General features: G+C 42.3%; 1 protein-coding gene across 3 annotated transcripts in view; it reads right to left on the reverse strand.

The window, feature by feature from the left end:
• LOC148647124 (NACHT, LRR and PYD domains-containing protein 3-like) overlaps positions 1-21,099 on the reverse strand; it is a 405,714-nt gene that overhangs the window by 117,550 nt on the left and 267,065 nt on the right. Inside the window, exons 1-3 of one of the 3 annotated variants that reach the window (XM_088609316.1) lie at positions 11,132-11,365; positions 4,316-4,378; positions 1,579-1,692 (exon numbers count right to left, since the gene is read on the reverse strand). In XM_088609316.1, coding sequence (XP_088465442.1) covers positions 1,579-1,692; positions 4,316-4,371 — 170 coding nt within the window. In that variant the 5' untranslated portion in view covers positions 4,372-4,378; positions 11,132-11,365. Of the gene's footprint in view, positions 1-1,578; positions 1,693-4,315; positions 4,379-7,988; positions 8,524-11,131; positions 11,366-21,099 lie in introns of those variants that run through there. The other 2 variants (XM_088609315.1, XM_088609314.1) reach the window with 2 other exon arrangements.

Genomic DNA, 21,099 nt, shown 5'->3' on the forward strand with positions numbered 1-21,099 from the left:
ACACAACTATTATGGTGGTGGTAGACCGTTTTTCCAAATCTGCCCATTTTATTCCCCTACCATCCTTACCGACAGCTCGGGAACTAGCAGAATTGTTTGTACAACATATCTTCCGACTGCATGGCATCCCTAAGGATATTGTTTCTGATAGGGGCCCCCAGTTTGTCTCCCGATTTTGGAGGGCCTTCTGTAAGTCGCTGGGCGCCTCAGTCTCACTTACCTCAGCTTATCACCCTCAGGCCAACGGTCAGACTGAACGAATGAATCAGGAACTGCTGACCTATTTACGGACTTATATCTCCTCTACCCATGACAATTGGGTGTCTTTGCTCCCATGGGCAGAGTATGCACACAATTCTCTGTATACTACAGCTACCGGCATGTCTCCCTTTCAGTGTGCTTTAGGTTATCAGCCTCCTCTTATCCCTGACTCCCACCACAACACAGAGGTACCTTCGGTTCAGGACTACATCTCTAAACTGAAGACCTTCTGGAGGAAGGCCAAAGCCACCCTTCTTCGCACCTCAGCTCAGCGGAAGAAGGTGACTGATCGGCGCCGTCGTATCCCACCCAGACTTCGTCGCGGTCAGTTTGTTTGGTTATCTACTCGTAACCTTCCTCTTAAGCAACCTTCTGGCAAGCTTGCTCCCAGGTACATTGGTCCTTTTCGTGTCCTCGCCCAGATCACCCCTGTGACTTACCGACTGGCCTTGCCTCCCACCCTGCGGATCCACCCTACTTTCCATGTGTCCCTTCTTAAACCCTTTCACAGATCCACCCTGTCTAAACCGCAAAAAAAAACCCCACCGCCTCGAGTAATTGATGAACTCCCTGCTTACACAGTCAACAAAATCCTGGATTCCCGTTGGTCTCGTGGATCCCTACAATATCTCGTCGATTGGGAAGGCTACGGTCCGGAGGAGCGCTCGTGGGTCTCGGAGAAGGATATTCTGGACCCCAACCTCATCCAAGACTTCCACCTTAACTTCCCGGATCGTCCCGTTAGGGCGTCAGGAGCCGCCCATAGAGGGGGGGGTAATGTTACGAACCCTGGCTCCCGGCAACGGAGGAGGCAGAAGTAGGCGTAGCCCCTATCTATCAGTTCACCTATCAGTTTTCCCATTCACCACCACACCCCCGTCTCATCCTACTTAAACACCTGTCCTTCCCTAACTTGTTGCTCAGTATTGGTTTTCCCTATCGAGCTTCCTGGTTGCGCTTCTTCTACTCTGTGTTTGTCTTGGATTTCGGCTTTCGGTTTTTCCCTTTGGACTTCGGCTTTTCGGATCTCGGCTTGGATTGGTGCTTTCGCTCTGTTTTGGATTTCTGGCTACCTCTGGATTCTCGGATTGCTCTACGGACTACGGCTTCGGATTACTCTTCGGCTTCGGTACACGTACCCTTTCGGATATCTGGCTTCCCCTGGACTCTCGGCTCGTTCCTACGATTACGGTTTGCTTTCGGATTACGACTTGGCTTTGTTCGCTCCTGCAAGTGGGTTCACTCACTCGTTCGGTCCCTGTTACCGAACCCGTAACACTGCTAACAGATACACTCAAAGGACAACATTGACCTCACCTGGGGTTAGTGTCAAGGGCTACACCTCTGAACTGCATTGGTGGCTCCATTGACCCATCACTCTTCATGGACACACAGCTGGGCACTGGTGATCCTGGCCTGTCCAGCTTGACCCTGTGAACAGCACAGACACAGTCTTTCCATGAATCTCCTTTCTCCGTATCTGGGCACTGGTCTGAAGTACTGTGACCAAGTGTGTCTCTACAGAAAGTCTCATTCAGTATTCAAGTGCTTCTCTCCTGCTGCCTACAGTACATGATGTTCAGGACTGGCTGTGCTGGTATTGGGGCTGTTCTCCCACTTCAACACCTGCCCTCACATTCACTTTCCCTCTTCATGGCCTGATGGAAAGAGCCTACAGGGGGCAGCACACAGTCCCAGTTTGTGAACAGCCTGAACCCCAGGGTGTTTCTGCTGGTTTTCCACATTGGAGCAGCTCACTTTTAAACAGGAGAGTCAGAACTGCTCTATTGAAGTCACATATTGATCATGTAGCTGGTGATGTTGTAGGTATCAGTGATAAATCAGTAGTGTATTGTTCCAGCTTTAGGAGGCTGAGAAGTGTATCTTCGATTTTAGATTAAGTTTGTGACACTTGCAGAGTAAACACTTCTAACTTCAAAGCATCGAGGATGTTTGCTGAGGTCTGGGCGTCCCTTGAGGAAAAACAATTGTAAAGTTTACCTTGGTATACTAGGGAAGTTGTGGATTAATTATTGTCAAGGAGCAGGACAGACACACCCAATATAAGATCACATTAAGAGTGCAAAGAGAAGAAGAAACAAGAAGCAGGCAAGCAGAGAAGAGAGAGGAGTCTGCAGGAATTGGGACTTGAAGCTTGTGCCAGGCAAGAGCCCCTACTTCATGATCATCCAAACCAGACCTCACTGGAGCTAAGCATTTGAACTACGTTAGAGAGAGCATGCTATTCTGTGTTTTAGGGAACTTGGGTTTCCTGGGTAATAGATGCATTAGTTCGAAACATCTTCACTGCTTAGGGGGCATTTATTTTGTGGCATCCGGGTTGCAGAGAGAGAGAGATTTAACTGCAGGTTGCTTTATATTTAGTTAGAATTCAGTTTATCTCTTAAGTGGTCTCTTATGCATTATCTCTTTTGCATTAAGAGTTTAATGGTTAGTAGCAGGATCACCAGTGCCCAGCAGTCTGGAGTTGTCTGGGTGACCAGAATGTTAGGCCTCTGAAACGACTTGTTTCTAAATACTGTACGCAAAGTAACTTGTGTGTTGTATGTTTTTGACAATCATTAATCCACGTTAAATTATAAATCTTATAAAATCAGCAGAAATTCAACACAGCTTGAATGTGAAAATGTGAAAATCCAGCAGGTGCAAGTAGTGCTCCAGATTTACATTGCTAATCACTACTGCCCATTCAGGCAGTATAGCCAGTTTGCTGGTTGGTAGCTTATTGATCCAAGGCTCTCAGACTGTGTTGTTCTTGAAAGACACCAGGGTATCAGTAACAGCTACATGGTTGAGTTGTGTGGTTTACTCTTCAACAACCTTTTGTGTAAAGAAGGTCCTCCTGTCCTAAGTTTGAAATGACCTTTCCTGTAGTTTCAAATCATGTCTTTCATATTGTGTATCACTGTGGTTAGTGATTCAGGTCACTGGGCTGAGTGCGTCATAATCTTTAGGATTTTATCATCTTGAATAGGAGTGCTCTTAGCCATTCTTATAAAATTAGAAACATTCAGTTGTTAGATATTCCTTTGACCCCAGATTTGTATCTGGTTCCTCTTCTCTGGACTAATTGCAGAGACGTAATCTGTTTGTAACCACAGTGATCAAACAAATTGTACATAATTTTAAATGAGACCTCACTGGTGCTTCATACAGTTATAACAGAACATCCTTCAAGAAATTTACTGCTTTTAACTAAATAACCTAACATTCTATGTGCCTGTTTTATTGCTTTCCCACATTGTCTGGAATAAAGTATTGTATACTATGCAATGCAGGTATCGAGTATTTACCTACACCTATCAATGTCTGTCTACTAATGCAAGTCACCCTGTTGACTCTGAACCCACATGACTACAGGACTCTCTGATCAGGTTCCATTGTGAGGATGAGGGACTGGACATTATAAACTAATAATTACAATAACAGTGTGATGAAAACATCCATATTAACAATCATATTTACAGCTGACTACTCTATCCCCATCATCAGGTTTTAATTGATCCACTGTGAATACAACTGAAAGGGAATTCAGCTCAATAAAACCAGGTTCACATTATTGTGTAAGTGGACTAAGTGTTCTAGTGGAGCTTCCCTTCCTCACTCTAGTGGTTGATCTGTTGAAGGGCCAGTCTTCATGGACACACAGCTGGGAGCTGGGTCTATACATCTATGCTTCTGTCACACATGATGTGAAAACAACTTCAAGGGCACAGACATGTTCTGAGAAATCCAGGTCCTTTATTCTGCTGTTCATCGCTCCTGTACTTAATTATAGCTCTCTGTGCCTCACGCTGTGTGTGTCTCTCATCATAATTGCAATGCATACACTCTCTTTAAGCCATTAGTCAGGAGAAATTACTAGTTGTATGATTTTGTTTTTTATTTTCAGCAGTTTTCAGCGTCAGGATTTTATTCTTCTCAAACTTTTCACAGAACAAAGAAAATAATAACGTGAGAGATGGTCCAGTTGACAACAAACTAATTTCTTGGCCAGCTGACAGACACACTCAATGGACAACAGTGACCTCACCTGGGATCAGTGGCCAAGGCTCCACCTCTGGGTACTGATGACCCAGATCTGTCCATCTTGATCCTGTGAATAGCATAAACACAAACTGCTGACCTTGAAGTCAGAGACACGGAGCTTACTAACAGTAATGAGAAAAGTTACTGATAAGGAGCTCATGAAAAACAGAGAGAGGGAGTGAATCAATGAGGTAGAGAACAGGATGTGCTTGCCTGGGATCTGGAGATGTGATGACTTTCAGTGGAAAACAGAATATAGAAACTGGAATGATTAGCCTTTTGTAAAACTAATAGCTTTTTGACACAATAAGGAGTACATAACCGGTTGTTTCTGTTTTTGAATTTTGGGAATTCCTGGTGAGACAGTGGATTCTGTCTCTATTAATCCTACAATCCCTTCTGCGGGATTCATAAATCTCTGTTGAACTGCCTGTCTCAAGGCTGTGAATTCTGGTTTGGATTCTAAAACTGTCCTCTATGAACTTTCCTTCTCCCCAACTGGACAACAGGCTTAAGTACAGTGACCATTTGTGTCCATAGACACTCTTGTTCAGTGTTCTAGTGTCTCTGATGTTCAGGAGTGGCTGTGCAGGTATTAGAGGTGTTCTCCCACTTCACCTCCTGCCCTCACAGCCCCTTTCCCTCTTCATGGCCTGAAGGAAAGAGCCTGCAGGGGGCAGCACACAGTCCCAGTGTGTGAACATGAGCCTGAACTCCAGGGAGTTTCTGCTAATTTCCAGACTGGAGCAGCTAGAGAGACTGGAGTCACTTTTCTACTGGCGAGTCAGAGCTGCTCATCTGAAGTCACATATTGATCATGTAGATTCTGATGTTGTACGTATAAGGTATAAATCAGAGTATATTGTTACACCTTTAGTAATATCTTTCACCTGGAATCTTCTCATCTCTTACTTCTCCAGTGCTTCACGTGTTCAGATAAAAAATTCAATTAATTTACTTACTAAATCCTTCTATGGTCCACTTTAAATCATGTATCTTGTAAAATCAACATGAAGGCAACACAGCCAGAATGTTAAAATTTGAAAGGCAGCAGGTTAAAGTAATATTCTAGGTACAGATAGCTAAATTCACTCATTAAATGGAGTTTACAGTATATAACGAACGTTCAGGAGAGATGGCAACAACCACACTCAATCGTTCCCAGCTGTCAGTAATTAGCAATCACTCCCTTCATCCTTCGTCCACCAAACGCTATAAATACCAACGCAATATCTCTCCCTCGCATGCGACTTTTGCATGTTTGGGTGCGTCTTTCACATTTCACAAGCCCGTGCTATTTTCTCTTGCGTTCGATTGCCTTCGGACCTGTACATTTTCTGCTCCAATGAAGAACCTTTGCAGCACAGAGGATTCCCCTACACTCCTCGACCAGCCAGTTCTTCCAGCTTTTCATTCCAGCGCCTTGTCGCCTCCATCCCTTGCCTTCCTACCTGCAGGGCTCATCTCCAGCCATCTCTCTCAAGATTCAACTCCTCGCTGAAGCTCACATTCTGCAATTATCGCCCCCACCTCACCACAAATCCAGCTCTCCTTCCTCCACTGCGAATTCTCCAAGCAGCCCCTGCCTCATATGTAAACATTCCCGCATCTTGCGTCCCTGTCTTACTCGTGTTTCTGTCCAATTCAGCGCTTATGTCTCATGTCCTCGTCTTGTCGTGTCTTGATCCTCTGGTGTTCCGTTTATAAAAATAAAAAAATACATTCCAGGCTGCTGCGCAACTGCATTTCTCCCAGGCTCAGACAGAACTGCTCAAGGAGTTAGGTTTTAATCCTGAAAGCGTGCAATTTCAAAACCTGTGTCTCATTTTCCCTGTCCCTGGCTTTCAATTTATCCCCGAATCTATTCTCTTGTCTCTGTTGCTACCTCGGCCCTGGGTCTGTCCGGCGTCCTACCTCTGGCCCAGTCAGTAGCTGTCACATGTCTCGCGTTCCCATCTCGTTTCTGTTTCTATCCCTGTCGTATTCAGCTCTGCCACTACTAGCACCACCTCTTTAATGTTAATACAGGTAGGTCCTATGTCTCGTGCGTCCGTCTCGACTTCGTGCTTTTTTTTTTCCTCGCCCTTTCTGCTACCGGTACCACCTCATCGACAGGTAAGTCCTTCATCTCATGTTCCCATTTCATCTGTATCCTTTACCCCCCATGTCCAATCTGTACCTGCCTCATTTGCTTCCCCATCCCCGGTTTCCAGTTCGGGCTCCAAGTTCATTACTCTTGTCAGCAATCGCCTTATGCCTCGTGTACCTGTCTGGTCGCCTCTTTATCCCTCTTCCCCAGTAGCTCCCTCCCGTCCTCCGTTGCTACCAAAGCCACCCCTCTCGACATCCATACAGGTAAGGTCCTCGCGTCATTCCCCTGTCTTATTCGGATTTTTATCCCAGGCGTCCGATCCGGCCCCAGGCCCATTTATCTTTCTCTCATCCTCCACGGCTGCCACTGCCGCCTCTCGGCCTCGGGTTCGCCCAGCTTACTACCTCTGGCTACTCAACAATCGCCCTTTGACTCAAGTCCCTATCCCCGACATCCAATTCAGCACCAGGATCATCTCTCCCACTATGCACTGCTACGTCTCGGATCCAGTACTGCTCTCACTTCACGTAATATCCACACACATAAATTCCACGAGCTACAGTACAACAGCCGGAGTCTGGAACTATCCAAAAATGCCTAGCTTCCCGGAGGGGGGGGCATCCATTGGGCCGCGACCCCCAGAGGTTTATTTTCTCCCAACAAGAGTTTTTTTTTCCTCTCCACAGTGCCCACATAGATCTGTCATAAGGCCACCAATGCTCCAGTTCCAGAGTCCATAAGAGTCCCAGCACTTAGCTCCTTACACTTAATTTATCGTCAGATAGCAAAGGGGTTACTTGCCAAAAGGTTTACATGCCTCCGCATTTCCTTTGAGCCAGCCACTCCGTCTGTCCAGGAAACCTCATCAAAGTTAACAGCTATAAAAGGCCAAGTCGCTACTGTTTACCTCCATCTCTTCTCCTGATCACCATGCGAATCAAGTGCCATCAATTTGGAGTCTCCAATTTCCTTTGCTACTTTTGGGGGACACAATCGCAAACAAGGGCCTGTATCCATTCAGATAACATTACCACCACTAACCTAATCCAATAATAGCAGCGATTTCTTTCTCATCTACAAAGAGCCCACATGGTTTCTCATCATTTAGACCCTGTGTTTGTTTGAATTCCCTTCTGTCAACACCTCAACGCGTACCTATAATAAGCGACTCACCAAGGCCAACAGAAGCCGACTTCCCTACAGTTAACTTATACAGGACGCAGACAAGCACTCCGACTGCCCTACTGCTGCAACAATCCATGCCTCACAGACCACACTTTCTCACCTTCTTCAGGCTCTTCCAAATTCTGCATTGGTGGTTTGGGGTCCCACCTGGTTCTTTTTGGGGGTCCTGGCCTCCTTGTCCTACGGCCAGGAGGTTGGCCCTCAGCCAAGCGGGTTAAGCCAAATATCAGCTCCATAATAATTTATTACGCTTTGATCTTGGGTGTTGTCATTCCTAGTGAAATGGAGTTTATATAACGAACATTTGGGAGGCATGACAACAACCACGCTCAATCATTCCCAGCCGTCGGTGATTAGCAATCACTCCCTTCATCCTTCCTCCACCAAACACTATAAATACCTCTCAATTTCAGGGACCAGTGCTCCATCTTCAACCTCAGGCTCCTCAGAGAGACTCATTTAAGAAACTGTTCCCCTCCCGAGGATCAGCAGAGGGTCTCAAGGACATGAATTTGATACGAGCTGACAACCTGCCAACACACAACAGAAAGTGAGAAACTCTCACATCTCACATCACAACACTGACACACTCTAACACACTGTACTGCACTATAATAACGCTGAGACACTCTCACACACTACTGCACATATACGACACTGACACACTTTCACACACTTTACTGCACATTAACAATACTGACACACTCACACACACCGTAATGCTCATTAACAACATCTGTAACAGTATACTGTCACAAACGTAGTCTTGCCTTTACTTAAAGAATAGTATAAACTTGGCAGAGTTTAAAACTGAATTAATTTCAATGTTACCCATGAGAAGAATACATATTACCAGACTGATGTATTTGCTGACCTATATCAAATAAAATATGACATATTCACATTCATATTACCAACTGTGATGCCATTATGAGGGCAGAAAATTGTCTTACAATGTTGCATTATTGACACTATTCTTTTTATGATTTAAAAATAAGCACTTGAAATTTCACAAGATTCCTAACTGTATGAAAAGGAAAGCAAGGTGAAGTTTGCACATGGGCTGAGAACAGGAAACAGCCTGTGACTGGGTGGATGCAGGCAGTGCTGTTCCTCAGAGACCCGTGTGCAGCCTGTCTGTGTCTTTCTACAACTGTATCCCTGAGCTGTTCTGAAAGCTCTTTAGTCTCCAGGATTGAATCTTTTCTTTATATTCACTGCCTGACTGAGGGACCTTACAGAGACAAAGGTGGATTTATTTCTAAAATTGTGTGAATGACTATTATAAAGGCACATAAAGGCTGCACAACTATTAGTGCAGCTTGTTTTGGAGCATTTGTGCACTCAGTTGAATTTATGTTTTTTTTTAAACTTCTGCATTCATGAATTTGTCATTTTTTTATATTATTAATTACTTTTTTTTTACTTTGTTTGGAGTATTTTCCATGCATAATAATACTACATAGTATTTTGACACACGAGATTTAAAACAACAAATTGCAAAAACGTCAAGGTACTTATAGAATGAACTGAATAAAAGCACAATGCAATCTTATCCACTACAGTCAGCACTTCTGTTCCCTTTCATTTTAAATCTGAACACACTGTAGCGAATGCAAAATCAGAAGCATTTAAAAAAAAATCCAGAGCACGATCCTATGGACACGAAGCTTGGCTGCATTGGCAGCTCAGGATTTGCGCCGGACTGGAGTGTAGCGTTGCTGATGACGTCGTTGGGAGACGCGGAAATCTACTGGGAGCACAGGATACGTTAGGTATATCTTTGATGAGTAATGAGTAATATTCCTAGATTTACGTCCTGAGCGAAAGCTGTTTTAGCGTAGTTTGCCGTGATTGTGCTACTGTCCAGGTGATAATGGGAGGAAAGGTTTCGAAGGGGAGATTTGCAAACGTGGTGGCAAATGTGCATTTGCCGAGAGAAGCCCATTTATTATAAAACAGGAGAAGTAACTGGATGTTCAAACGCTAGCTGTTTGGAAACGATGGGTTGACAAATGTGGGTCTTGGTCTTGGGAAAGACCAGATGAAGCTGGCAGATGTTGAAAAGCGACGAAGAGTCAGATCAATGGCTAGCTGGTACTCAGCTGGTTCCTAGCTGAGATCAAACTGTGCATTGGAGCAGCAAACGAGAATATTGATTGTATGGTGTAGGCAGCATCGTAGTACTGTCTATTCAAGGATGCACACGAGGGGGGAGAGGACAGCGAGACAGCAAGACAGCAGACTCATGCAACAGACATGCACAAGAGAGAGATGGGGATCTCATAGGTATTTATAGCATTTTGGGAGAGGAATAGATGTCAGAAGCGATTGATCATTACTGATGGCTGAGTCTGATTGAACGTGGTTGTTGTCATCCCTCCTGAACCTTCGTTATAAACTCCATTTAAAACAATAGTTATTAAGACAACAAAGCAAAGGCCTCACATAACAGAATCTACAGCTCAGTGACCCAGTGTCATCAAATACTGCACATCACGAGCTTCACAAAGCTGATATTTATGGTAGGGCTGCCTCTCAGAATCCTTTTGTAACCAAGAACAATGCACAGAAACACATAATTTGATGTCATGAGCACAAAATCTTTACTTCTGAGCAGTGAACAAAATAATAAGATCTGACTAATCTTATGTTGCTGTTATTCCTACAACTGGAATGAAAAATTTATACATGTCTGATGTATTCACTGACATATGAAAGACTCTGCTTCCAAGAAGTGGATCAAAACTGTCTCATAATGTTACATTTCTGTTATTCTGTGAGTGATTAAAAATAATGAAACTTCAACACAACTGCTAACTGTATGAAGAGGAATGCAAGGTGATGTCTGCACGTGGTCTGAGAACAGGAAACGGGAACAATATCATGGGAACAGTGACGAAAATCAGACCAGCATACAGTATGATAAACAAGGGAAACAGCATCAGGAAGGAGGAGCAGTGGTCACAACTCACAGCTCACCGACAGGGCTAAATGGACACCTAACAGGATCACTACTTAAAACAACAAAACAACAGCGTCAAGAATTATCACAGCACTGAATCTACAGCTCTGTGACCCAGCCTCAAAAATACTGCACATCATGAGCTTCACAAAGACTGGTATATAAGGTCGGGACACCATGCAGAAATACTTTGCAACCAAGACCAGTTTTAAGAATCTTTACAGATGTTTGTGTACATAATGAATATTATTACTTCATAATATTTTGACCAAGAAGCATTAAAACAACAAACTTTAGAAACTTCAATGCTGTCAATACTTTTACAAGGCACTAAGAAAATGCTCTCTAAGTATAAAAACACCAACGCAATCTTATCCACCACAATCAGCGGTTCCGCTCTCCGCCATTTTAAACCTGAATGCGCTGTGAACCACCTCAGCAGCTCCATGTGTCTTCACTCCTGCACTCGGCTGCAGACAAGGATCAGTTTCAGAATATACCGCTGGACAACCCTGTACCAGTACATAAGAGAGGTGAAACAGTGCTCACTTTGATACATTTATTCCTGATAGACTCACCCAGGGTGATGTGAAGTCTCCCCTGAAGTCCTTCTGCTCTTATAATCTTCCCTAAACTGTTTTCAGGCTCTCAGAATCTACAGCCAGTGGTCTGAAGTCTGAATTTTGGTAAAACCTCTTGCTCTCTCCCCCAGCCACCTTCCGCAATTACCACACTTCAGTGTGTTTTTAATGCAGGAGTAAGTTTATTCCCTCTCTACTTGTACCCGACTGCATCTACCCTGCTTCGCTCAAAATGGCAAGTAACAGAAATATACTTTCTGTTTCGCTAATGTAATGTATGTTTTTAATCAGGAAGCACTGAAGGAAAGAAGGGCTGGTAAAGACAAGCTCAGTTGCTCTGCGCTGAAGGACTTCCTGTAAAGTGGTTTTGAGCATACTTGTTCCACTTTAATGTATAAGACAACACTGATGATACAGATATGTTGTGTCAGACAGATGAAAGCTTGTCCTGCACCTGCTAATGTACAGGACAAAATAATGGAAAAACCTACTGACAACAGCACCTGTAATTTGAGAATTTATGACAACTACAAATAATTTGCACATTTCATACTAATTTCGATATTATTTACTAGTATGTTTTTGCTGTAAAAGCAGTCTAGAAATCAACACATACAACAAAATATGAGTTTTTCAAGCAACATGAGTAAACTAACAGATTTTGAATGGGATGAAACAGTTGGTGCCTGAATCACAGAAGCATCTGTCACAGAAGTGGCAAAATGATTTAATGTGTCAGGAGAACAGTGATGAAAATCATACCAGTATACAGTACACCAAACAAGGGAAGACACCATCGGGGAGGAGGAACAGTCAAAGCTCATCGACAGGGCTAGATGGACCCTTAACAGGATAGCGGCTAAAAGCTACAAACAACAGCCTCCAGAATTACCACAGCACTGAAGCTACAGTACCCAGTCTCAACAAATACTGTACACCTTGAGCCTTGTAAAGCTGATATTTATGGTCAGGACACCATGCAGAAACCCCTTGTAACCAAGGCCAGCGCAAAGCAAAACATACTGTAACTTGTTGTAATGAACTAAGAACCTGCACTTCTGAGCAGTGGAAGAAAATATAATTGTTTTTTTTATTCTTATTCCTGCAATTGGACTGTACTGAAAATTAAATAAACTGACAAACTCTCACACACTGTACTGCACATTAATACCACTGACATACTCTCGCATGCTGTACTGCACATTAACAACACTGACACACTCTCGCACGCTGTACTGCACATTAACAACACTGACACACTCTCACACACTGTACTGCACATCAACAACACTCACACACTGTACTGCACATTAACAACACTGACACACTCTCACACACTGTATTGCACATCAACAACACTCACACACTGTACTGCACATTAACAACACTGACACACTCTCACACATTGTACTGCACATCAACAACACTCACACACTGTACTGCACATTAACAACACTCACACACTGTACTGCACATTAACAACACTGACACACTCTCAGACACTGTACTGTACATCAACAACACTCACACACTGTACTGCACATTAACAACACTGACACACTCTCACACACTGTACTGCACATTAATACCACTGACATACTCTTGCGCGCTGTACTGCACATTTACAACACTGAGACACTCTCACACACTGTACTGCACAATAACAACACTGAGACACTCTCACACACTCTACTGTACATCAACAACACTGACACACTCACACACACTGTAATGCTCATTAACAACATCTGTAACAGTATACTGTCACAAACGTAGTCTTGCCTTTACTAAAAGAATAGTATTAACTTGGAAGTGTTTAAAACTGAATTAATTTCAATGTTACCCATGAGAAGAATACATATTACCAGACTGATGTATTTGCTGACCTATATCAAATAAAATATGACATATTCACATTCATATTACCAACTGTGATGCCACTATGAGGGCAGAAAACTGTCTTACAATGTTGCATTATTGACACTATTCTTTTTATGATTTAAAAATAAGCACTTGAAATTTCAAAAGATTCCTAACTGTATGAAAAGGAAAGCAAGGTGAAGTTTGCACATGGGCTGAGAACAGGAAACAGCCTGTGACTGGGTGGATGCAGGCAGTGCTGTTCCACAGGGACCCGTGTGCAGCCTGTCTGTGTCTTTCTATAACTGTATCCCTGAGCTGTTCTGAAAGCTCCTTAGTCTCCAGGATTGAATCTTTTCTCTATATTCACTGCCTGACTGAGACAAAGGTGGATTTATTTCTTAAATTGTGTGAATGACTATTATAGCACATAAAGGCTGCACAACAATCAGTGCAGCTTGTTTTGGAGCATTTGTGCACTCAGTTGAATTTATGTTTGCCTCAGTACAGGATTTTGAAAAGTTCTGCATTCATGACTTTGTCATTTTTCTCATCTTATTAATGATCTTTTTGGGGTTTTCTACTTTGTTTGGAGTATTTTCCATACCTAATAATACTACATAGTATTTTGACACACAAGATTTAAAACAACAAAATGCAAAAAACGTCAAGGTACTTATAGAATGAACTGAATAAAAGCACTATGCATTCTTATCCACCACAGTCAGCACTTCTGTGCCCCGTCATTTTAAATCTGAACACACTGTAGCGAATGCGAAATAAGCAGCATTTAAAAAAAAATCCAGAGCATGATCCTATGGACACAAGGGTAGGATCAGCAGGTTGGCTGCATTGGCAGCTCAGGATTTCCACCGGACTGGAGTGTAGCGTTGCTGATGATGTCGTTGGGAGATGCGGAAGTCTACTAGGAGCGCAGGATGCGTTAGGTATATCTTTGATAGGAAAATGAGTAATATTCCTAGATTTACGTCCTGAATTAAAGCTGCTTTAACGTAGTTTGTTGACATTGTGCTACTGTCCAGGTGATAACGGGAGGAAAGGTTTCGAATGGGAGATTTGCAAACATGGCGGCGAATGTGCGCTTGCCGAGAGCAGCCCATTTATTTTAAAACAGGAGAAATAACTAGATGGTCAAACGCTAGCTGTTTTGGAATGACGTGTTAACAACGGTGGGTCTTGGTCTTGGGAAAGGCCAGATGAAGCTGGCAGATGTTGAAAAGCGATGAAGAGTCAGATCAATGGCTAGCTGGTACTCAGCTGGTTCCTGGCTGAGATCAAACGGTGCATTGGAGCAGCAAACAGGAATATTGATTGGCAGCGTCGTAGTACTGTCTATGCAAGGATGCACACGAGGGGGGAGAGGACAGCGAGACAGCAAGACAGCAGACTCATGCAACAGACATGCACAAGAGAGAGATGGGGATCTCGTAGGTATTTATAGCATTTTGGGAGAGGAATAGATGTCGGAGCGATTGATAATTACTGATGGCTGAGTCTGATTGAACGTGGTTGTTGTCATCCCTCCTAAACTTTCCTTATAAACTCCATTTAAAAGAATAGTTATTAAGACAACAAAGCAAAGGCCTCACATAACAGAATCTACAGCTCAGTGACCCAGTGTCATCAAATACTGCACATCACGAGCTTCACAAAGCTGATATTTATGGTAGGGCTGCCTTTCAGAATTCTTTTGTAACCAAGAACAATGCACAGAAACACATAATTTGATGTCATGAGCACAAAATCTTCATTTCTGAGCAGTGAACAAAATAAGATCTGACTAATCCTATGTTGCTCTTATTCCTACAACTGGAATGAAAAAAATATACAAGTCTGATCTATTCACAGACATATGAAAGACTCTTCTTCCAAGAAGTGGGTGAAAACTGTTTTATAATGTTACATTACTGTTATTCTGTGAGTGATTAAAAAATAATGAAACTTCAACACAACTGCTAACTGTATGAAGAGGAATGCAAGGTGATGTCTGCACATGGGCTGAGAACAGGATACGGGAACAATGTCATGGTAACAGTGATGAAAATCAGACCAGCATACAGTATGATAAACAGGAAACAGCATCGGGAAGGAGGAACAGTGGTCACAACTCACAGCTCACCGACAGGGCTAGATGGACACCTAACAGGATCACTACGCAAATCAACAAAACAACAGCGTCAAGAATTATCACAGCACTGAATCTACAGCTCTGTGACCCAGCCTCAAAAATACTGCCCATCATGAGCTTCACAAAGACTGGTATATAAGGTCGGGACACCACGCAGAAATACCTTGCAACCAAGACCAGTTTTAAGAATCTTTACAGATGTTTGTGTACATAATGAATATCATTACTTCATAATATTTTGACCAAGAAGCATTAAAACAACAAACTTTAGAAACTTCAATGCTGTCAATACTTTTACAAGGCACTAAGAAAATGCTCTCTAAGTATAAAAACACAGACACAATCTTATCCACCACAATCAGCGCTTCCGCTCTCTGCCATTTTAAACCTGAATGCGCTGTGAACCATCTCAGCAGCTCCATGTGTCTTCGCTCTTGCATTTGGCTGCAGATAAGGATCAGTTTCAGAATGCACTGCTGGACAACCCTGTACCAGTACATAAGAGAGGTGAAACAGTGCTCACTTTGATACATTTATTCCTGATAGACTCACCCAGGGTGATGTGAAGTCTCCCCTGAAGTCCTTCTGCTCTTATAATCTTCCCTAAACTGTTTTCAGGCTCTCAGACTCTACAGCCAGTGGTCTGAAGTCTGAATTCTGGTAAATCCTCTTGCTCTCTCCCCCAGCCACCTTCCGCAATTACCACACTTCAGTGTGTTTTTAATGCAGGAGTAAGTTTATTCCCTCTCTACTTGTACCCGACTGCATCTACCCTGCTTTGCTCAAAATGGCGAAGTAACAGAAATATACTTTCTGTTTCGCTAACGTAATGTATGTTTTTAATCAGGAAGCACTGAAGGAAAGAAGGGCTGGTAAAGACAGGCTCAGTTGCTCTGCGCTGAAGGACTTCCTGTAAAGTGGTTTTGAGCGTACTTGTTCCACTTTAATGTATAAGACAACACTGATGATACAGATATGTCGTGTCAGACAGATGAAAGCTTGTACTGCACCTGCTAATGTACGGGACAAAATAATGGAGATACCTACTGACAACAGCACCGGTAATTTGAGAATTTATGACAACTACAAATAATTTACACATTTCATACTCATTTCAATATTATTTACTAGTATGTTTTTGCTGTAAAAGCAGTCTAGAAATCAACACTTTCAACAAAATACGAGTTTCACAAGCAACATACAGTAAGTAATCTAAAAGATTTTGAATGGGGTTAAACAGTTGGTGCCTGAATCACAGAAGCATCTGTCACAGAAGTGGCAAAATGATTTAATGTGACAGGGGAACAGTGATGAAAATCATACCAGTATACAGTACACCAAACAAGGGAAAACACTATCAGGAAGGAGGAACAGTCAAAGCTCATCGACAGGGCTAGATGGACCCTTAACAGGATAGCGGCTAAAAGCTACAAACAACAGCCTCCAGAATTACCACAGCACTGAAGCTACAGTACCCAGTCTCAACAAATACTGTACATCTTGAGCTTTGCCAAGCTGATATTTATGGTCGGCACACCATGCAGAAACCCCTTGTAACCAAGGCCAGCACAAAGCAAAACATACTGTAAATTGTTTGAATGAACTAAAAACCTGCACTTCTGAGCAGTGGAAGAAAAAATAATAGTTATTTTTATTCTTATTCCTGCAATTGGACTGTACTGAAAATTAAATAAACTGACAAACTCTCACACACTGTACTGCACATTAATACCACTGACATACTCTCGCATGCTGTACTGCACATTAACAACACTGACACACTCTCACACACTGTAATGCTCATTAATGACACCTGTAACAGTATACTGTCACAAACGTAGTCTTGCCTTTACTAAAAGAATAGTATTAACTTGGCAGAGTTCAAAACTGAATTAATTTCAATGTTACCCATGAGAAGAAAACTGTACATATTACCAGACTGATGTATTTGTTGACATCAAATTAAATATGACATATTAACATTCATATTACCAACTGTGATGCCACTATGAGGGCAGGAAACTGTCTTACAATGTTGCATTATTGACACTTTTCTGTTTATTGTTTAAAAATAAGCATTTGAAATTTCACAAGATTCCTAACTGTATGAAAAGGTAAGCAAGGTGATGTTTGCACATGGACTGAGAACAGGAAACAGCCTGTAACTGGGTGGATGCAGGCAGTGCTGTTCCACAGGGACCCGTGTGCAGCCTGTCTGTGTCTTTCTACAACTGTATCCCTGAGCTGTTCTGAAAGCTCCTTAGTCTCCAGGATTGAATCTTTTCTTGATATTCACTGCCTGACTAAGGAACCTTACAGAGACAAAGGTGGATTTATTTCTTAAATTGTGTGAATGACTATTATAGCACATAAAGGCTGCACAACTATCAGTGCTGCTTGTTTTGGAGCATTTGTGCACTCAGTTGAATTTATGTTTAACTCAGTACAGGGTTTTGAAAACTTCTGCATTCATGACTTTGTCATTTTTCTTATCTTATTAATTATCTTTTTTTTTACTTTGTTTGGAGTATTTTCCATACCTAATTATACTACATAGTATTTTGACACACAAGTTTTAAAACAACAAATTGCAAAAACGTCAAGGTACTTATAGAATGAACTGAATAAAAGCACTATGCAATCTTATCCACTACAGTCAGCACTTCTGTTCCCTTTCATTTTAAATCTGAACACACTGTAGCGAATGCAAAATAAGAAGCATTTTTTAAAAAAATCCAGAGCACGATCCTATGGACACGAAGCTTGGCTGCATTGGCAGCTCAGGATTTGTGCCAGACTGGAGTGTAGCGTTGCTGATGACGTCGTTGGGAAATGCAGAAATCTACTGGGAGCACAGGATACGTTAGGTATATCTTTGATGAGTAATGATTAATATTCCTAGATTTACGTCCTGAGCGAAAGCTGTTTTAACGTAGTTTGCCGTGATTGTGCTCTTTCCAGGTGATAATGGGAGAAAAGGTTTCAAAGTGGAGATTTGCAAATGTGGTGGCGAATGTGCATTTGCCAAGAGCAGCCCATTTATTATAAAACAGTAGAAGTAACTGGATGTTCAAACGCTAGCTGTTTGGAAATGATGGGTTGACAAAGGTGGGTCTTGGTCTTGGGAAAGACCAGATGAAGCTGGCAGATGTTGAAAAGCGACGAAGAGTCAGATCAATGGCTAGCTGCTACTCAGCTGGTTCCTAGCTGAGATCAAACTGTGCATTGGAGCAGCAAACGAGAATATTGATTGTATGGTGTAGGCAGCATCGTAGTACTGTCTATGCAAGGATGCACACGAGGGGGGAAAGGACAGCGAGACAGCAAGACAGCAGACTCATGCAACAGACATGCACAAGAGAGAGATGGGGATCTCATAGGTATTTATAGCATTTTGGGAGAGGAATGGATGTCAGAAGCGATTGATCATTACTGATGGCTGAGTCTGATTGAACGTGGTTGTTGTCATCCCTCCTGAACCTTCGTTATAAACTCCATTTAAAACAATAGTTATTAAGACAACAAAGCAAAGGCCTCACATAACAGAATCTACAGCTCAGTGACCCAGTGTCATCAAATACTGCACATCACGAGCTTCACAAAGCTGATATTTATGGTAGGGCTGCCTTTCAGAATCCTTTTGTAACCAAGAACAATGCACAGAAACACATAATTTGATGTCATGAGCACAACATCTTCACTTCTGAGCAGTGAACAAAATAATAAGATCTGACTAATCCTATGTTGCTGTTATTCATACAACTGGAATGAAAAATTTATACATGTCTGATGTATTCACTGACATATGAAAGACTCTGCTTCCAAGAAGTGGATCAAAACTTTCTCTTAATGTTACATTTCTGTTATTATTCTGTGAGTAATTAAAAATAATGAAACTTCAACACAACTGCTAACTGTATGAAGAGGAATGCAAGGTGATGTCTGCACGTGGTCTGAGAACAGGAAACAGGAACAATATCATGGGAACAGTGACGAAAATTAGACCAGCATACAGTATGATAAACAAGGGAAACAGCATCAGGAAGGAGGAACAGTGGTCACAACTCACAGCTCACCGACAGGGCTAGATGGACACCTAACAGGATCACTACGCAAATCAACAAAACAACAGCGTCAAGAATTATCACAGCACTGAATCTACAGCTCTGTGACCCAGCCTCAAAAATACTGCCCATCATGAGCTTCACAAAGACTGGTATATAAGGTCGGGACACCATGCAGAAATACCTTGCAACCAAGACCAGTTTTAAGAATCTTTACAGATGTTTGTGTACATAATGAATATTATTACTTCATAATATTTTGACCAAGAAGCATTAAAACAACAAACTTTAGAAACTTCAATGCTGTCAATACTTTTACAAGGCACTAAGAAAATGCTCTCTAAGTATAAAAACACTGACGCAATCTTATCCACCACTGTCAGCACTTCCACTCTCCGCCATTTTAAACCTGAATGCGCTGTGAACCATCTCAGCAGCTCCATGTGTCTTCACATGGCTGCAGACAAGGATCAGTTTCAGAATGTACCGCTGGACAACCCTGAACCAATACATGAGAGAGGTGAAACAGTGCTCACTTCGATACATTTATTCCTGATAGACTCACCCAGGGTGATGTGAAGTCTCCCCTGAAGTCCTTCTGCTCTTATAATCTTCCCTAAACTGTTTTCAGTCTCTAAGACTCTACAGCCAGTGGTCTGAAGTCTGAATTCTGGTAAAACCTCTTGCTCTCTCCCCCAGCCACCTTCCACAATTACCACACTTCAGTGTGTTTTTAATGGAGGAGTAAGTTTAGTCCCTCTACTTGTACCCGACTGCATCTGCCATACTTCGCTCAAAATGGCGAAGTAACAGAAATATACTTTCTGTTTCGCTAACGTAATGTATGTTTTTATTCAGGAAGCACTGAAGGAAAGAAGGGCTAGTAAAGACAGGCTCAGTTGCTCTGCGCTGAAGGACTTCCTGTAAAGTGGTTTTGAGCGTACTTGTTCCACTTTAATGTATAAGACAACACTGATGATACAGATGTGTCGTGTCAGACAGATGAAAGCTTGTACTGCACCTGCTAATGTACAGGAAAAACCTACTGACAACAGCACCTGTAATTTGAGAATTTATGACACCTACAAATAATTTACACATTTCATACTAATTTCAATATTATTTACTAGTATGTTTTTGCTGTAAAAGCAGTCTAGAAATTAACACATACAAGAAAACATGAGTTTCTCAAGCAACATGAGTAATCTAACAGATTTTGAATGGGATGAAACAGTTGGTGCCTGAATCACAGAAGCATCTGTCACAGAAGTGGCAAAATGATTTAATGTGTCAGGAGAACAGTGATGAAAATCATACCAGTATACAGTACACCAAACAAGGGAAAACACCATCGGGGAGGAGGAACAGTCAAAGCTCATCGACAGGGCTAGATGGACCCTTAACAGGATAGCGGCTAAAAGCTACAAACAATGGCTTCCAGAATTACCACAGCACTGAAGCTACAGTACCCAGTCTCAACAAATACTGTACATCTTGAGCTTTGTAAAGCTGATATTTATGGTCAGGACACCATGCTGAAACCCCTTGTAACCAAGGCCAGCACAAAGCAAAACATACTGTAACTTGTTGTAATGAACTGAAAACCTGCACTTCTGAGCAGTGGAAGAAAAAATAATAGTTTTTTTTATTCTTATTCCTGCAATTGGACTGTACTGAAAATTAAATAAACTGACAAACTCTCACACACTATACTGCACATCAACAACACTCACACACTGTACTGCACATTAACAACACTGACACACTCTCACACACTGTACTGCACAATAAGAACACTGAGACACTCTCACACACTCTACTGTACATCAACAACACTGACACACTCACACACTCACACACACACTGTAATGCTCATTAACGACATCTGTAAC

The sequence above is a fragment of the Lepisosteus platostomus genome, chromosome 16, assembly GCF_059453375.1.
Source record: "Lepisosteus platostomus isolate fLepPlt1 chromosome 16, fLepPlt1.hap1, whole genome shotgun sequence".
Lineage (NCBI taxonomy): Eukaryota > Metazoa > Chordata > Actinopteri > Semionotiformes > Lepisosteidae > Lepisosteus > Lepisosteus platostomus.